At 54.0% G+C, this 19,357-nt stretch overlaps 2 protein-coding genes across 3 annotated transcripts; both read left to right on the forward strand.

Annotated features, from left to right (window-relative positions):
- Positions 1 to 1,270: 1,270 nt before the first annotated feature.
- Positions 1,271 to 2,206, forward strand: LOC123366187 (olfactory receptor 51G2-like). The gene has a single exon (XM_045009799.1). It carries the CDS (start codon positions 1,271 to 1,273, stop codon positions 2,204 to 2,206), a length of 936 nt encoding a protein of 311 aa, XP_044865734.1.
- A 7,318-nt stretch (positions 2,207 to 9,524) lies between these two features.
- On the forward strand, positions 9,525 to 19,357 carry LOC123374397 (olfactory receptor 51G2-like). 2 transcript variants are annotated; one of them, XM_045024325.1, is made up of 3 exons: positions 9,525 to 9,575; positions 13,642 to 13,810; positions 18,383 to 19,357. In XM_045024325.1, exon 3 carries the CDS (start codon positions 18,422 to 18,424, stop codon positions 19,355 to 19,357), a length of 936 nt encoding a protein of 311 aa, XP_044880260.1. In that variant the 5' UTR covers positions 9,525 to 9,575; positions 13,642 to 13,810; positions 18,383 to 18,421. The 2 variants fall into 2 exon arrangements, with proteins under 2 accessions (XP_044880260.1, XP_044880270.1); XM_045024335.1 differs by lacking the exons at positions 9,525 to 9,575; positions 13,642 to 13,810 and adding an exon at positions 13,965 to 14,057.

Consider the following 19,357-nt stretch of genomic DNA (forward strand, 5'->3'; position numbering starts at 1 on the left):
GCAGTGGTAGTTTAGAAAGTGTGTCAAAAGTAATCCACATGCTGTTTGCAATGGGTTTCTGCTATTAACTCTTTGTACAGTGAACAGTTGTATGATACTGTCTCCTGATAACTGACCAGAAACTGTTTCTAACACTTATATTCAGGGTCATGAACACAAGCCCTCGGCAATACATTATAAGTCTTTCCAAAAAGTAACGAGAGACCAGAACCGCTGGTCTGTGTTTCAGCAAAGAGTAGAGCTGAGGTGCAGGAAATGGGAGTGCAATAGTGGTTTATGTAATTTAAGCCAATCACCTCTTATATGAGCATGGCTGAAGTAACTTGCGCGCACACACCTGGACATTAGTGCAACACCAGTGTTAGCAGTATTCACCCATTTGTGATGAAAACACCTCCTCCACCCAGCTGAAGTAACTGCCTGTGTTAGCTTGTAACTTGCCTGATATCTACAGACTCTTGCATGGGAAAAAGATGCAGGTCCTGGGAGAATGAAGCGAAGCCAGTAGGATGATCGATCTCTCTGGATTCCATCAACACTGTCCAGTTAAAGCACTTCAGCTTCTCTTGGAGGAATTCTTGAGGGTCAGCGTGTATCACTGGGGGCATTTGGTAAGGGAAAGTTAATTATGCCTTTTTTTTCTGATTGAATTTATACACGTAAATCTGGAGTATAAAGAAGCAATGAAACACATTTATAAGTAGCTTGAATGCAGGACACACAAATACCATGCACTTGCCATGCATTTACCCACGTCATGATACAAAGGGCCACACTCGGAAAGTGGAACGCCAGAAAATGAGTCTGTGAAGGTCACAATTGTAAAATTACATAGTGCTCAAATAAGCTGTGGAACTCACGGTCAAATCTAATTACAGCAGTGAGTATTTTTTTAAAAATAAGTCTTGGAAGGGCTCTAAACCTTCCTGACTTACACCACAAATAATGTCTAAATATTGGGTCTCGGGGGGGAAACTTTCCGTAAGAGCAGGTTATCTCATAGCTCCCAACTGCAGGGCTTCTTCCACCTTCATCTGAAGCATCTGGAACTAGTCAATGGATACTGGGCTAGATGAACTACAAGTCTGATCCCCTCTAGCAATGCCTATTTTCCTATCGATGCTGTTCTTGCTGATATTACTTGAGCTCCTGCAAGTCTCTAGACCTGCACAGAGAGCAGAAAGATGTCTCATTAAACATCATCTAGTCTCCTTTCCTTTTTCTTTTCAGGAAGGAAACTTGAAAACTCCTCAGACCTGCCCAGTATATTATGTCAGCTGTCAATTACACCAAATTCAACTCTGCAGTGTTCCTTCTCACTGGGATACCTGGGCAGGAAGACGTCCATCTCTGGGTCTCTGTCCCCTTTTGCTTCATGTATGTTATTTCGATAGTAGGAAATTCGGTCATTCTGTTCATTGTAAAAACAGATTCAAGCCTCCATGAGCCCATGTACATTTTCCTTTCCATGTTGGCTGTCACAGACCTTGGTGTATTGATAGCCACCATGCCGACGATACTGGGCATATTCTTGTTTAACTTTAGGGAAATCAGCCTCGATGTCTGTTTAGCCCAGCTGTTCTTCATCCCCTTGCTTCAATGCACTAAATCCTGCATACTCTTATTGATGGCCTTTGACCGCTTCATTGCGATCTGTAACCCACTGAGATATGCCTCCATCTTAACCCTGCCAAGAATACCCAAGATAGGACTAGTGGCTGTGCTTAGATCGGTGGTCATAATATTCCCACTTCCCTTTCTCCTGAAACGGTTCCGATACTGTCGAGCCAATGTCCTCTCCCATTCCTACTGCCTGCACCAGGAGGTCATGAAGATGGCTTGTTCAGACATCACAGTCAACAATATCTATGGCTTGTTTGCTCAACTCTTAACGATGGGGTTGGACTCGCTGCTCATCTTTCTCTCTTATGTGATGATCCTCAAAACAGTGCTGAGCGTCGTGTCCCATGCAGAGTGCCTGAGGGCCCTGAACACCTGCGTCTCCCACCTCTGTGCTGTCCTGCTCTTTTACACACCAGACGTTGGCCTGGCTGTGATACACAGATTTGGGAATAGCTCTTCCCCCTTGCTTCGTATTATCCTGAGCTACATCTCCCTGCTTTTCCCACACCTGGTGAACCCAATCGTATACAGCGTGAAAAGCAAACACCTTCGTGTGAGGATAATCAGGGTGTTCATCAAGTAAAAGTTCAATTCATCACCCAGCTCCAGCGCTGGTGACATGGGAGATGAAAAATATGGGCTTCCTATTCCATCCTGCACCCTTACATCTGAGACAACATGAGCTACTGATCCCCTCACTGTAGAGAGAGGTTTTCACATGGTCCAAGGCCTGGAGCAATGGGAGAGGGAATGGTGAGGGAGGACAGTGAACTGGGGGAAAGAGATCAAGGCAAGCAGCAGCATTTAAAAGGTGACTATCTTCATGGAGAGCCAGGGGACCAGTAGGATGTTGGCCCACAAAGAGCCATATTGGTGTATGCTCTGACCTCAGAATTGCTGTCGATACTGACAATAAAGAGAAGGGATGTGAATGTTGTTTCCCGTTACACCTGGCCTGTCCCTGTCCCATCTCTGGCTAAACATCGCCAGGCCATAAAAAAAGCTGCTGAGCTGTTCTGCTGTCCAGGCCCTTCCTGAGTGCTCTGGGTGCTGCTTGATCTGTGGGGGCTGCATCAGCTGTGGACAGGGGCGATTCAAGGGGCATGGACACCCACCCTTCCCCTACGCCCTCCAGGTAATTTTGCCTGTGTCATGTCAGAAACATGATTAATGCCAGAGCCCCAGGAGAAGCCATTTAGGCAGCCCCCTCCCCTGCACACAGCACACCTGCTCAACCCTCTCCCCAGCGAGGCAGGGCAGAGCTGCCTGTGTGAGTGAGAGTCTGACACAGCAGTCTGAGCAGACTCAGGCCCAGGTTCCCGCCCGGGCCCCTCCATCTGTGCTTCCTGAGCTGCTTGCAGAGGGGTGGAAACGATCCTCAGCTCCCCCACAGAGGCCCAGCTTCCTACTAGCCCAGCCCAGCCTGTTCAGTGTAGGGTCACCATCTTTTCAAAAGGCAAAAGAGGGACACAGGCAGGGGCCCCATCCCCTGCATGACCCCGTCCCGCCCGTCTTCTTCCTATTTGTTGCCCCACCCACTACTCCTCCTCTTCCCTCAAGGCTCCACCCCCCTTCTCCATGGTAAGAGCTGCCCAGGGAGCCAGAACCACCGTGAGGCGCCCCAGATTCTCCACCTAACCTGGCCAGGAACTGGGGTCCTAAGAGAAGCCCCCAACCTATCTCCTCGCCCCGCCCCCTGAATGCAGAACCCAAGAAATGTGGTGAGTCTGGGATTCCCACAGCAACCTCGGCTCCCAGGACAGCTCTTACTATGGCCTCGCTCAACGCTGCCTAGGGGATGGAGCCTCAGGAGAAGTGCAGGAGCAGGGGGCAGGACTCAGGGGAAGGGGAGGAGCAGGGGGCAGGACTCAGGGGAAGAGGAGGCGCAGGGGGCAGGGACTCAGGGGAATGGGAGGAGCAGGGGGCAGGACTCAGGGGAAGAGGAGGAGCAGGGGGCAGGACTCAGGGGAAGAGGAGGAGCAGGGCGCAGGGACTCAGGGGAAGGGGAGGAGCAGGGGGCAGGACTCAGGGGAACGGGAGGAGCAGGGGGCAGGACTCAGGGGAAGGGGAGGAGCAGGGGGCAGGGACTCAGGGGAAGGGGAGGAACAGGGGGCAGGGACTCAGGAGAAGGGGAGGTGCAGGGGCAGGACTCAGGGGAAGGGGAGGAGCAGGGGGCAGGACTCAGGGGAATGGGAGGAGCAGTGAGCAGGGACTCAGGGGAAGTGCAGGAGCAGGGGGCAGGACTCAGGGGAAGAGGAGGAGCAGGGGGCAGGGACTCAGGGGAAGGGGAGGAGTAGGGGGCAGGACTCAGGGGAAGGGGAGGAGCAGGGGGCAGGACTCAGGGGAAGGGGAGGGGCAGGGGGCAGGGACTCAGGGGAATGGGAGGAGTAGGGGGCAGGACTCAGGGGAAGGGGAGGAGCAGGGGGCAGGACGCAGGGGAGGAGCAGAGGGCAGGACACAGGGGAAGGGGAGAAGCAGGGGGCAGGACGCAGGGGAAGGGGAGGAGCAGGGGGCAGGACTCAGGGGAAGGGGAGGAGCAGGGGGCAGGACTCAGGGGAAGGGGAGGAGCAGGAGGCAGGGACTCAGGGGAAGGGGAGGAGCAGGGGGCAGGACTCAGGGGAAGAGGAGGAGCAGGGGGAAGGACTCAGGGGAAGTGCAGGAGCAGGGGGCAGGACTCAGGGGAAGGGGAGGAGCAGGGGCTGGACTCAGGGGAGGGGAGGAGCAGGGGGAAGGGACTCAGGGGAAGTGCAGGAGCAGGGGGCAGGACTCAGGGGAAGGGGAGGAGCAGGGAGCAGGACTCAGGGGATGGGGAGGAGCAGGGGGCAGGACTCAGGGGAAGGGGAGGAGCAGGGGGCAGGACTCAGGGGACGGGGAGGAGCAGGGGGCAGGGACTCAGGTGAAGGGGAGGAGCAGGGGGCAGGACTCAGCAGAAGGGGAGGAGCAGGGGGCAGGACTCAGGGGAAGGGGAGGAGCAGGGGGCAGGGACTCAGGGGAAGGGGAGGAGCAGGGGGCAGGACTCAGGGGAAGGGGAGGAGCAGGGGGCAGGACTCAGGGGAAGGGGAGGAGCAGGGAGCAGGGACTCAGGGGAAGGGGAGGGGCAGGGGGCAGGACTCAGGGGAAGGGGAGGAGCAGGGGGCAGGACTCAGGGGAAGGGGAGGAGCAGGGAGCAGGACTCAGGGGAAGGGGAGGTGCAGGGGGCAGGACTCAGGGGAAGGGGAGGAGCAGGGGGCAGGACTCAGGGGAAGGGGAGGTGCAGGGGGCAGGACTCAGGGGAAGGGGAGGAGCAGGGGGCAGGACTCAGGGGAAGGGGAGGTGCAGGGGGCAGGACTCAGGGGAAGGGGAGGAGCAGGGGGCAGGACTCAGGGGAAGGGGAGGAGCAGGGGGACCGGACACTGGGGACGGGGAGGAGCAGGGGGCAGGACGCAGGGGAAGGGGAGGAACAGGGGGCAGGACGCAGGGGAAGGGGAGGAGCAGGGGGAAGGGACTCTGGGGAAGGGGAGGAGCAGGGAGCAGGGACTCAGGGGAAGGGGAGGAGCAGGGGGCAGGACTCAGGGGAATGGGAGGAGTAGGGGGCACGACACAGGGGAAGGGGCGGGGCAGGGGGCAGGACTCAGGGGAAGGGGAGGAGCAGGGGGCAGGACTCAGGGGAAGGGGAGGGGCAGGGGGCAGCACTCAGGGGAAGGGGAGGAGCAGGGGGCAGGACTCAGGGGAAGGGGAGGAGTAGGGGGCAGGACTCAGGGGAAGGGGAGGAGCAGGGGGCAGGACTCAGGGGAAGGGGAGGTGCAGTGGGCAGGGACTCAGGAGTAGGGGAGGAGCAGGGGGCAGGACTCAGGGGAAGGGGAGGTGCAGGGGGCAGGACTCAGGGGAAGGGGAGGAGCAGGGGGCAGGACTCAGGGGAAGGGGAGGAGCAGGGGGAAGGGACTCTGGGGAAGGGGAGGAGCAGGGGGCAGGACTCAGGGGAAGGGGAGGAGCAGGGGACAAGACTCAGGGGAAGGGGAGGTGCAGGGGGCAGGACTCAGGGAAAGGGGAGGAGCAGGGGGCAGGGACTCAGGGGAAGGGGAGGAGCAGGGGGCAGGACTCAGGGGAAGGGGAGGTGCAGGGGGCAGGACTCAGGGGAAGGGGAGGAGCAGGGGGCAGGACGCAGGGGAAGGGGAGGAGCAGGGGGCAGGGACTCAGGGGAAGGGGAGGAGCAGGGGCCAGGACTAAGGGGAAGGGGAGGAGCAGGGGGCAGGGACTCAGGGGAAGGGGAAGAGCAGGGGGCAGGGACACAGGGGAAGGGGAGGTGCAGGGGGTAGGACTCAGGGGAAGTGGAGGAGCAGGGGGCAGGGACGCCGGGGAAGGGGAGGAGCAGGGGCAGGGACTCAGGAGAAGGGGAGGAGAAGGGGGCAGGACTCAGGGGAAGGGGAGGAGAAGGGGCCAGGACTAAGGGGAAGGGGAGGAGGAGGGGGCAGGGACTCAGGGGAAGGGGAGGAGCAGGGGCAGGGACTCAGGAGTAGGGGAGGAGCAGGGGGCAGGACTCAGGGGAAGGGGAGGTGCAGGGGGTAGGACTCAGGGGAAGGGGAGGTGCAGGGGGCAGAGACTCAGGGGAAGGGGAGGAGCAGGGGCAGGGACTCAGGAGTAGGGGAGGTGCAGGGGGCAGGACTCAGGGGAAGGGGAGGAGCAGGGGCAGGGACTCAGGAGGAGGGGAGGTGCAGGGGGCAGGACTCAGCGGAAGGGGAGGAGCAGGGGGCAGGGACTCAGGGGAAGGGGAGGAGCAGGGGGCAGGGACTCTGGGGAAGGGGAGGAACAGGGGGCAGGACGCAGGGGAAGGGGAGGAGCAGGGGGCAGGACGCAGGGGAAGGGGAGGAGCAGGGGGCAGGGACTCAGGGGAAGAGGAGGAGCAGGGGGCAGGACGCAGGGGAAGGGGAGGAGCAGGGGGCAGGACTCAGGGGAAGAGGAGGCGCAGGGGGCAGGGACTCAGGGGAATGGGAGGAGCAGTGAGCAGGGACTCAGGGGAAGGGGAGGAGCAGGGTGCAGGACACAGGGGAAGAGGAGGAGCAGGGGGTAGGACTCAGGGGAACGGGAGGAGCAGGGGGCAGGACGCAGGGGAAGGGGAGGTGCAGGGGGTAGGACTCAGGGGAAGGGGAGGAACAGGGGGCAGGACGCAGGGGAAGGGGAGGCGCAGGGGGCAGGGACTCAGGGGAAGGGGAGGAGCAGGGGGCAGGACGCAGGGGAAGTGGCGGTGCAGGGGGAAGGACTCAGGGGAAGAGGAGGAGCAGGGGGAAGGGACTCAGGAGAAGTGCAGGAGCAGGGGGCAGGACGCAGGGGAAGGGGAGGAGCAGGGGGCAGGACTCAGGGGAAGGGGAGGAGCAGGGGGCAGGGACTCAGGGGAAGGGGAGGAGCAGGGGGCAGGGACTCAGGGGAAGGGGAGGAGCAGGGGGCAGGGACTCAGGGGAGGGGAGGAGCAGGGGGCAGGACTCAGGGGAAGGGGAGGAGCAGGGGGCAGGACTCAGGGGAAGGGGAGGGGCAGGGGGCAGGGACTCAGGGGCGGGGAGGAGCAGGGGGCAGGACTCTGGGGAAGGGGAGGAGCAGGGGGCAGGACTCAGGGGAAGGGGAGGAGCAGGGGGCAGGTACTCAGGGGAAGGGGAGGAGCAGGGGGCAGGACGCAGGGGAAGGGGAGGAGCAGGGGACAGGACGCAGGGGAAGGGGAGGTGCAGGGGGCAGGACTCAGGGGAAGAGGAGGAGCAGGGGGCAGGACTCAGGGGAAGAGGAGGAGCAGGGGGCAGGACTCAGGGGAAGGGGAGGAGCAGGGGGCAGGACTCAGGGGAAGGGGAGGAGCAGGGGGCAGGACTCGGGGGACGGGGAGGTGCAGGGGGCAGTGACACCGGGGAAGGGGAGGAGCAGGGACTCAGGGGAAGGGGAGGAGCAGGGGGCAGGACTCAGGGGAAGGGGAGGAGCAGGGGGCAGGACTCAGGGGAAGGGGAGGAGCAGGGGGCAGGACTCAGGGGAAGGGGAGGAGAAGGGGGCAGGACTCAGGAGAAGGGGAGGAGAAGGGGGCAGGACTCAGGAGAAGGGGAGGAGCAGGGGGCAGGACTCAGGGGAAAGGGGGGAGCAGGGGGCAGGGACACAGGGGACGGGGGGGAGCCGGGTGCAGGTCTCAGGGGAAATGGGAGGAACAGGGGGCAGGGACTCAGGTGAAGGGGAGGAGCAGGGGGCAGGACTCAGGGGAAGGGGAGGAGCAGGGGGCAGGACTCAGGGGAAGGGGAGGAGCAGGGGGCAGGACTCAGGGGAAGGGGAGGAGCAGGGGGCAGGACTCAGGGGAAGGGGAGGAGCAGGGGGCAGGACTCAGGGGAAGGGGAGGTGCAGGGGGCAGGGACTCAGGGGAAGGGGAGGTGCAGGGGGCAGGGACTCAGGGGAAGGGGAGGTGCAGGGGGCAGGACTCAGGGGAAGGGGAGGTGCAGGGGGCAGGGACTCAGGAGAAGGGGAGTCGCAGGGGGCAGCACTCAGGGGAAGGGGAGGAGCAGGGGGCAGGACTCAGGGGAAGGGGAGGTGCAGTGGGCAGGGACTCAGGAGTAGGGGAGGAGCAGGGGGCAGGACTCAGGGGAAGGGGAGGAGCAGGGGGCAGGACTCAGGGGAAGGGGAGGAGCAGGGGGCAGGACTCAGGGGAAGGGGAGGAGCAGGGGGCAGGACGCAGGGGAAGGGAAGGAGCAGGGGGCAGGACTCAGGGGAAGGGGAGGAGCAGGGGGCAGGGACTCAGGGGAAGGGGAGGTGCAGGGGGGAGGACTCAGGGGAAGTGGAGGAGCAGGGGGCAGGGACGCCGGGGAAGGGGAGGAGCAGGGGGCAGGGACTCAGGGGAAGGGGAAGAGCAGGGGGCAGGGACTCAGGAGAAGGGGAGGAGAAGGGGGCAGGACTCAGGGGAAGGGGAGGAGAAGGGGCCAGGACTAAGGGGAAGGGGAGGAACAGGGGGCAGGACTCAGGGGAAGGGGAGGAGCAGGGGGCAGGACTCAGGGGAAGGGGAGGTGCAGGGGGCAGGACTCAGGGGAAGGGGAGGTGCAGGGGGCAGGACTCAGGGGAAGGGGAGGTGCAGGGGGCAGGGACTCAGGGGAAGGGGAGGTGATGGGGGCAGGAATCAGGGGAAGAGGAGGAGCAGGGGGCAGGACTCAGGGGAAGGGGAGGAGCAGGGGGCAGGACGCAGGGGAAGGGGAGGTGCAGGGGGCAGGGACTCAGGGGAAGGGGAGGAGCAGGGGGCAGGACGCAGGGGAAGGGGAGGTGCAGGGGGCAGGGACTCAGGGGAAGGGGAGGAGCAGGGGGCAGGACGCAGGGGAAGGGGAGGAGCAGGGGGCAGGACTCAGGAGAAGGGGAGGAGCAGCGGGCAGGACTCAGGGGAAGGGGAGGAGCAGGGGGCAGGACTCAGGAGAAGGGGAGGAGCAGGGGGCAGGACGCAGGGGAAGGGGAGGTGCAGGGGGCAGGGACTCAGGGGAAGAGGAGGAGCAGGCGGCAGGACTCAGGGGAAGGGGAGGAGCAGGGGGCAGGACGCAGGGGAAGGGGAGGAGCAGGGGGCAGGACGCAGGGGAAGGGGAGGAGCAGGGGGCAGGACTCAGCGGAAGGGGAGGAGCAGGGGGCAGGGACTCAGGGTAAGGGGAGGAGCAGGGGGCAGGACTCAGGGGAAGGGGAGGTGCAGGGGGCAGGGACTCAGGGGAAGGGGAGGGGCAGGGGGCAGCACTCAGGGGAAGGGGAGGAGCAGGGGGCAGGGACTCAGGGGAAGGGGAGGAGCAGGGGGCAGGACGCAGGGGAAGGGGAGGAGCAGGGGGCAGGGACTCAGGGGAAGGGGAGGCGCAGGGGGCAGGACGCAGGAGAAGTGGAGGAGCAGGGGGCAGTGACTCCGGGGAAGGGGAGGAACAGGGGTTGCATCAAGCCTGAACCATTGCTGATCCCAGCAAGCATGGCGATGGGGGGGTTCCTGAGTAAAGGAGGTGGGTAGGAGAGACTTTGTTTTGGAGAAGACTGGATTAATGAGACACCACAAAAGGGGCACTTGTTTTAACTATTCCTGGCTGAGCGTAAATCATTGTAAGGTTCCTAGAGGGCAGGGCATGGTACCTGCATGGATGCCTCGGGTCACAAGGGGGCACTCTGGGGTGGCACCCATGTGCAGGGATTTGGCCAGAGTGGGCTGTGCTCTTGAAAGCTTTTACCTCCCAGGCAGAGTGCAGGTCAGCCCCCAGGCTTCTCTAAACTCTGCTGCAGCAGGGAGCGAACAGGCCAGCAAATCAAACCGCTGTAACTGGGTCCTTGCCATCCCCATGCTCCACAGCAAAGGGCTGGCTTAGCAGAGAACCCAGCTGGACCTGTCACCGCCCAGATGGCTGGAAGGCTGGTCCTGTGGTCTGGGCATGGGTCTATGACTTTAGAAAGCTGGGTTTGATTCCCTGCCATGTGTGACCATGGGGAAGTCATTGGCTGTCTCTGAGCCTCTTCACAAGTCTATAATAGGCGTCGGGAAGATAAATTCATTCTAGATGCTCAGATAAGAACGGCCATACTGGGTCAGACCAAAGGTCCATCTAGCCCAGTATCCTGTCTACCAACAGTGGCCAATGCCAGGTGCCCCAGAGGGAGTGAACCTAACAGGCAATGATCAAGTGATCTCTCTCCTGCCATCCATCTCCATCCTCTGATGAACAGAGGCTAGGGACACCATTCTTACCCATCCTAGCTAATAGCCGTTTATGGACTTAGCCACCATGAATTTATCCAGTCCCCTTTTAAACAGTGTTATAGTCCTAGCCTTCACAACCTCCTCAGGTAAGGAGTTCCACAAGTTGACTGTGTGCTGCATGAAGAAGAACTTCCTTTTATTTGTTTTAAACCTGCTGCCTATTCATTTCATTTGGTGACCCCTAGTTTTTGTATTATGGGAATAAGTAAATAACTTCTCCTTATCCACTTTCTCAACATCACTCATGATTTTATATACCTCTATCATATCTCCCCTTAGTCTCCTCTTTTCCCAGATGAAGAGTCCTAGCCTCTTTAATCTTTCCTCATATGGGACCCTCTCCAAACCCCTAATCATTTTAGTTGCCCTTTTCTGAACCTTTTCTAGTGCTAGAATATCTTTTTTGAGGTGAGGAGACCACATCTGTACACAGTATTCGAGATGTGGGCGTACCATGGATTTATATAAGGGCAATAATATATTCTCAGTCTTATTCTCTATCCCCTTTTTAATGATTCCTAACATCCTGTTTGCTTTTTTGACCGCCTCTGCACACTGCACGGACATCTTCAGAGAACTATACACAATGACTCCAAGATCTTTTTCCTGTTTCATTGTAGCTAAATTAGCCCCCATCATGTTGTATGTATAGTTGGGGTTATTTTTTCCAATGTGCATTACTTTACATTTCATTTGCCATTTTGTTGCCCAATCACTTAGTTTTGTGAGATCTTTTTGAAGTTCTTCACAGTCTGCTTTGGTCTTAACTATCTTGAGCAATTTAGAATCATCTGCAAACTTTGCCACCTCACTCTTTACCCCTTTCTCCAGATCATTTATGAATAAATGGAATAGGATTGGTCCTAGTACTGACCCTTGGGGAACACCACTAGTTACCCCTCTCCATTCTGAGAATTTACCATTTATTCCTACCCCTTGTTCCCTGTCTTTTAACCAGTTCTCAATCCATGAAAGGACCTGCCCTTTTATCCCATGACAGCTTAATTTACGTAAGAGCCTTTGGTGAGGGACCTTGTCAAAGACTTTCTGGAAATCTAAGTACACTATATCCACCGGATCCCCCTTGTCCACATGTTTGTTGACCCATTCAATGAACTCTAATAGATTAGTTAAGACATGATTTCCCTTTACAGAAACCATGTTGACTATTGCTCAACAGTTTTTGTTTTTCTATGTGTCTGACAATTTTATTCTTAACTATTGTTTTGACTAATTTGCCTGGTACCAATGTTAGACTTACCGGTCTGTAATTGCTGGGATTACCTCTAGAGCCCTTTTTATATATTGGTGTTACATTAGCTAACTTCCAGTCATTGGTTACCGAAGCCCATTTAAAGGACAGGTTACAAACCTTAGTTAATAGTTTTGCAACTTCACATTTGAGTTCTTTCAGAACTCTTGGGTGAATGCCATCGGGTCCTGGTGACTTGTTAATGTTGAGTTTATCAATTTATTCCAAAACCTCCTCTAGTGACACTTTAATCTGTGACAGTTCCTCAGATTTGTCACCTACAAAGGCCACCTCAGGTTTGGGAATCTCCCTAACATCCTCAGCCGTGAAGACTGAAGCAAAGAATCCATTTAGTTTCTCCGCAATGACTCTATCGTTTTTAAGCACTACTTTTGTATCTCGATCGTCAAGGGGCCCCACTGGTTGTTTAGCAGGCTTCCTGCTTCTGATGTACTTCAAAAACATTTTGTTATTACTTTTGGAGTTTTTGGCTAGCCGTTCTTCAAACTCCTCTTTGGCTTTTCTTATTACACTCTTGCACTTAAGTTGGCAGTGTTTATGCTCCTTTCTATTTGCCTCACTAGGATTTGATGTCAGAAATTTGCCAAGGGAGGTTGTGAAGGCCAAAAGTCTAACTGGATCCAAAAAGGAATCAGATAGGTGCATGGAGGCTAGGTCCATAAATAGCTATTAGCTGGGATGTTCAGGGACGCAGCCCCATGCTCTGGGTGTCTCTAAACCTTTGACTGTCAGAAGCTGGGTGCAGATGACAGGGGAAGGATCACTCAATGTATGCCCTGTTTTCTTCTTTTCCTCTGAAGCATCTGTACTGTCCACTGTCAAAAGACCAGAAACTGGGCTAAATGGACCATTAGTCTGAAACAATATGGCCATTCTTATGTTCTTAAACTGTTCCACTGATGGAGGGGTTGCTGCAGACTGGCCTTCTCCAGGGGATCTCTCTGTTATAGAGCTGGCATAGACACCACGGCAGACGTCCAAGGCCTGCTGAGTGTGGGAGGCTGATGTGGGTGAGTGCTGCCCCCTAGGAGTGAGGTCCTGTAGCAGGAGTCACAGAGGTTCATGGTTTCAGCTAAAGACGGGCTGAAAAACAGAATTCCCCCAACAATTTTTTTGACCCAAACAAAATGTTTCCTTTTCACTCATACTGCTGCCCAGCTGCAGCTGCTTGGATCCCCAAGAGAAATTGGAGTCTATGGCTGCCTTCTGGAAACGCAAATGTCTAAACCTCCCAACCAGTCTGTGACTAGGGTATTGTGCCCATCTGATACTCTAACCAGCCTTCCCATCTCTGTGCAGCCCCCTCCACCCTGTACAAGTCCCCTTCAGCAGGTCCTGCGGGCAGTAGCTAGTGTGACAGGCCCTGGTAGCACATCTCTGATGAACCTGTGCTAGCAGGGAGCTGGAGAATGTCCTAGAGCAGTTATGGAGACAAAGAGACTGTGGGTGGGTGGTTCTAGCTACCAGTGGATCTCTGAGATCTGTGCCTATCTTGGGGGATCCCGGGGTCCTGGGTTCCCCTTTTCATTCCTCAGGGAGAATTGTAGGACTGGAAGGGACTGCAAGAGGTTGTCTAGTCCAGACCTCTGAGCTCGTGGCATAACTAAGTACTAGCTAGACCATTCCTGACAGGTGTTTGTCTAACATGCTCTTAAAAATCTCCAATCATAGAGATTCCACTACCTCCCTGGGCCATAAAGATCCAAGGGAAATCTCCATGTAGGGAGTCTTGTGGAATCTCCCTTTCCTGGCCTGCACCCTGGGTTCGTAATGCAGGAAAAGGGGCTGCCGGGGAGAAAGCTGGTCCTGTATTCTTAGTTATTTATTATTACACCCCGACCTTGATATAACGCTGTCCTTGGGAGCCAAAAAATCATACCGTGTTATAGGTGAAACCGCATTATATCAAACTTGCTTTGATCTGCTGGAGTGCACAGCCCCGCCCCCCTGGAGCGCTGCTTTACCGCGTTTTATCCAAATTCATGTTATATCGGGTTGCGTTATATCAGGGTAGAGATGTAATTATTATTATTATATTTTATTTCAGCCAGATCACAGCTCTGAGAGCATCATCGTTACCACTCAGCCACCCCCGAGGTAGCCATGTGACTAATCAGAACCAAACAAACAGTGATGACAAGTCTGGATTCCAGGAATAGAGCCTGCGGCAAATTTTGTGCTGCAATCCAGTTGGGCAGCATCACCACACATCCCCTGTGAGTTGGCCTCCTGCAGTTTGCCATTGGCCATGACAGGGTTAAAGCTGGTGCACACTAAGAGAAGCAGCTGAGGTTCCCTGATCGCCAAATGGCCCCAAGGGAATGTGCAGACATACTTCATAAAGGCAGTTTCCTCCCTAGCTGAACAGATACTGCCTGCTGCCTGTGCAACCTCTCCAATAACTCCTTGTCCTTTATGGTGAAGATCTCTGGTGTCAGCTGCTCCATGGCTAGCAGGAATTAGGTACGTTGGCAGGTTTCACGATCTTTAAAATGCAAAGTGAAGGGGAAAGGCTGCGAGCTGTTTCCATTTGCAGAAGGTTCTGTGCAGTGATAGAAAACTCAGCTGGGCTGTTGGGGTGACTCAGTGATGAGGCTGGAGAGCAGGCAGTACTAAGTAGCTAGGTAGCTCCCCTGCATCTGCCCATGCTCCACTATGGGTCATTCAAGCTACACAGAAACCTGATATTCAAAGCGAGCTCAGAGTGTTAAAACCCTGATGCCCCGAGTCAGGATTTCTCAAGGGGGCCCATTTCTAGAGGTGCCGTGTGCTCTGGGCCCGATCCTGCCAAGGGCTGAGTGAGAGAAGACCCCACGGAATATCAGTGAGTAGTTCCCAAATCGCCTCAGGTTTATTTGCTTCTGGAAATTTAATCAGCAAATGCATTTTCAAAGGTCTTGTTCTCTGGCTCGATTATGAAGGCAGGAATTCAGAGCTGCGTTGCTCTGTGGCAACAGGTCCTGTAGGGCACATTTCTGGTTCCTGACTGTCTGCCCTCAGACTGGGCCCTGAGTTACCACATACTGCAGGTCACCTGTGCTTGCTGAGCTTGTCCAAGTGGATCCAGCACTTGTGTTTCTTCCCTCTGGGAGTCTGTGACTAGTGGTGAGACGAGTGACCAGCCAGCCTTCTTGAACCAGAACATTGTTTAATCTGAACAGCAGGAATAAAGTATAACATGGGAGAATAAGAGGGTTTTCAAACAACAATCTGTACATGTCTCTGTTCCGAAGCCTTCCCGCTCTGACGGGGACCCAGGCAGGCCGAAGGCCTTATGACTTCCCCAGCGGTGTCTGTGCCTGTCAGTCTGAAGAGATTCTCACAACAGCTGCCCCAACTCTGGACAGACTCCCAGTGCTGGCAAAACAAGCTGTGTGATGTGGCTAGAGGCCAGAAATAGGCTCTTCCCAGCTTGTAGCTCTGGTGTTGTCTCTCAATCTCCCTGGGGTGGTTACTGAGCGATGGCTTTTCTTGAGCTGTTGTTTCCCTTCCTGCTTGTTTTCCAGCAGGCTGCTGTTAAACTAAGAAGAGCCAAACTGGTTTCACTCACTACAGCCATAACATGAACATTCTAATAGTTAACCCAATAGAGCTTTACAGGAAGCATTCCAAGAACTGAGTTTAACACACACATTTATTATGGCAGCTCAGCTCCATGTCTGTCCCAATATCATTCCCGTTTGCTATGGATTTTATGAATACAGGTCATAGGCAGTCAGAGAGCAATAGACTACTTTCGTATGGGAAATGATGTTCCACTTGCATTTGACTTTTAAATGCACTTCATGAAAATCTGCATCATGCCTGAAAAAACAGGTACTGGGGTTACTCTGTACTAGAGAGTGAGATCTCAGGGAATGGATATTTTCTGTACTGACCCCGATGCCTGTTACCACTCCGGATTCAGGCTGCAGACTGACAGAATAGAACCTGAGGATAATCAGTTAGTTATTAACCCAGGGACAGAGGAGCTACTAGACTTTTGTTGCTGACAAGCGACTGAATGAGGGCTGAGACGCTGGGATCTTGTCAGTTTCGGGAGAAATCCAGATGACATACATGTAACCCTTCCGCCCGATGTAGCCGGCAGCAACCAGAGCCAGTTTCAATATCTAGGGGTTCCTTTTCATAATACAACAAAGAAGAGGACCAAGCCCTCACCCAATAACCAGGGAAAGTTACACACCACTCCTGGGCACCTCTGAGAGGCAATACTTCCCTCTCGCAAGCACAGAGTCCAAGTGTAGAAAAGAAACTTGTAATAAGAGGAGAGAAGTCTCCCAACATTAATTAGGGAAAATGCCACAAACAGGATTCACAATCCTAAAATTGTGAGCCGGACACGTCTTCTGTCTCATGCTCTTGAGTTCTACAACCCAAAGTTCCTTTACTGTGCCCACATCCCACTCACAGTCCTTGGTCAGTGAGGCCCTGGAGTTCAGAGGTGCATGTGTGTGAATTCACTTCCCACCTGCCATCTGATCACTTGCTGTGGTTGGCCACCCCCGCCAGCCATGAGTCCTCTCTGCTGACTGCCCCACTAGTCACTTGTTCCAGTCTGGTCGATTGTCTGTCAGTTACATTCTGCTGCCACCTGCCCTGTGACCGAAAACTCTTCATGACTGTCAGCTTGTAGAAGGCTGGGCAGAAATGCTTTTCCACCACCAGTGATTTCAGCTCTCAGTTAAGCACTTACAGTAAAAAAAGGCTCCCAATCGAGCTCTATCTTTGAATGGTGGGGAGGAACAGATTAAACCATACCCGGGACCCTGAAAGAGAGCCCACATCTCCTGCCTGGGATACCTGTCCCCTCCCCTCTTACCTTCACAGGGCTCCGGCTTTTGAGCCCCTGGCTTAACAAGATACTTTCAGCTGAAGGTAACCACCTCTTTTCAGACTGGTTGAGCACACTTTTGCTCCCCTTTATTCATACAATAAAGACAAAAACATTAATAACAGTATTTCACTATCCCCGCATTCACTACAAAGGGATTTGTACACCCGCCAAAGTTGAACACTTTGAGGAACACCTCTTTATCTACTGATATCTAGGGAGTGTAGGTGTGTTCATGTAAATACAGTTTGCTCCTCAAGTCTCTCCCCCTTCCAGGTAGCTGTCAGAGGAGAGTTCATTCAGACCCTGTTTACATATGCTACTTTTTAAGTCCCATCTGAGAAATCTTCTCTGAAAGAAGATTTCTTAGGCCAAAACTTTTCATTGTAATACAAATATTACAAACCAAACTTTCATGAGATGCCTGTATATTGAAAGTCAGCAGCAGAGTTATTTGAATCTCTACAGGAAGGAGCAGTGGTAACTTTACTACTTAATGGCTTATGCTTTAGAAAGTATATCAGAAGTACTCCACAAACTGTTTGTTATGGGTTTGTGCTATTAACTCTTTCTTCTGTGAACAGCTGTATAATACTATCCCCAGAAGCTGTTTCTAACACTTACATTTAGAGTCATGAACACAATCCCACTGCAATACCTGTGCAAGACTATCCAAAAAGTCATGAGAGACCAGAACCGCTGGTCTGTGTCTCAGCCCCAAATAGAACTGAGGTGCAGGAAAGTGTAATATTGGTTGTATGTAATTTACTCTCATCATCTCTTACACAAGAATGGCTGAAGTAACTTGCACATTCAGCTGGATATGAGTGCAAATCTAGCATTTACACTATTCACTCATTTGTGATACCAACCCCTCCCCTACCCAGCTGAAGTAACTGTCTGTGTTAGAGTGTAACTTGCCAGATATCTGCAGACCATTGCATGGAGAGAGGATTTAGGTCCTGTGAGGATGAAAAGAAGCCCATGGATTATAAAACTCTCTGGATTCATTCAAAGCTGGGCAGGCAAAACACTTCAGTTTCTCTTGAAGGGATTCTTGGGGGTCAGAGTGTATCACCTGGGGCATGTGGTAAAGGAAAGTTAACAGAGCCTTGTTCTGATTGAATGTACACATGTAAATCTAAAGTGATGCTGTTGAAGTCACTGTTATTGAATTAAGCACTCGGCCCTAATAATTTATCCCCAAAAAACTGCAAAGGGGCAGTGGCATCATTTAAACTCTCAGGAGAGGAGAAAATTATGTGTGTGTGTGTGTGTGCACATGCGCGCATGTGTGTGTGTAATGAGGCAATGAAACACATTTATAAATAGCTTGAATGTAGGACACATAAATACCATTTTCACCATGCACTTGCCATGCATTTACCCACATGCCATGATACAAAGGGCCAGACTCAGAAGTGGAGGGCCAGAAAGGGTGTGTGTATGAGGGTCACAATTCTAAAATCACACAGTGCTCAAATAGGCAGTGGAACTCACAGTCAAAAGATATCACAGGGGCCAAAAGCTTAGCAGAATTGAAAGAGTGACGGGCTCTTTGTATGGGTAACCAGAAATTCCAGTTACAGTAGTGAGACTTTTAAAAAAAAAAGTCTTGTAAGGGCTCTAAACCTTACTGATTTACGTCACAAAATATGTCTACTAGTGGGTGCCAGTGAAAAATTTTCCTTGGGAGCAGTTTATCTCAGAGCTGCCTATTGCAGGGTTTCTTCCACCTTCCACTGAAACATCTGGAGCTGGCCACTGGATGCTGGACTAGGTGCACTGCAGGTCTGATCCAAACTGGCCATGCCTATCTCCCTGTTGTTGCTGCAAATCCAAGACTATGTATTTGCTGATATTCCTTGAACTCCTAGGAGTCTCTAGATTTCCACTGAGAGCGGAAAAATGTCTTGTTAAATATCAACTAGTCTCCTGTTCTTTTTCTTTTTAGGAAGGAAAGTAAAAACTCCTGGGACCTGCCCAGTACATCATGTCAGCTGTCAATGACACCATATTGAACTCTGCAGTGTTCCTTCTCACCGGGGTACCTGGGCAGGAAGACGTCCATCTCTGGATCTCTGTCCCCTTCTGCTTAGTGTATGTTATTTCAATAGTAGGAAATTCAGTCATTCTGTTCATTATAAAAACAGATCCAAGCCTCCATGAGCCCATGTACATTTTCCTTTCCATGTTGGCCATCACAGACCTTGGCATGTCAATAACCACCATGCCGACGATACTGGGCATATACTTGTTTAACTCTAGGGAGATCAGCCTTGATGCCTGTTTTGCCCAGCTGTTCTTCATCCACTCACTGTCATTCATTGAATCCTCCATTCTCTTGTTGATGGCCTTTGACCGCTTCGTCGCAATCTCTAACCCACTGAGATATGCCTCCATCCTAACTCTTCCGAGAATAGCCAAGATGGGACTGGTGTTTGTGTTAAGAGGGTTTGTCCTAACGTTCCCACTCCCCTTTCTCTTGAAGCGGTTCCAATACTGTCACGCCAATGTCCTCTCCCACTCTTACTGCCTGCACCAGGAGGTCATGAAGCTGGCTTGCTCAGATATCACAGTCAACAGCATCTATGGTTTGTTTATTACACTCTTAATGGTGGGGTTGGATTCGCTGCTCATCTTCCTCTCTTATGTGATGATTCTCAAAACAGTGCTGAATGTTGCATCCCCCACGGAGTGCCTGAGGGCCCTGAACACCTGCGTCTCCCACCTCTGTGCTGTTGTCCTCTTTTACACACCAGAGATTGGCTTGTCTGTGTTACACAGATTCGGGAAGGGCTCTCCTCCATTGCTTCAGATTCTCCTGGGCTATGTCTACCTGCTGGTCCCGCCTCTGATGAATCCAATTGTGTACAGCGTGAAAAGCAAACACCTTCGTGTGAGGATAATCAGGGTGTTTGTCAAGTGA

This window comes from Mauremys mutica, chromosome 1 (genome assembly GCF_020497125.1).
Source record: "Mauremys mutica isolate MM-2020 ecotype Southern chromosome 1, ASM2049712v1, whole genome shotgun sequence".
Classification (NCBI taxonomy): Eukaryota; Metazoa; Chordata; order Testudines; family Geoemydidae; genus Mauremys; species Mauremys mutica.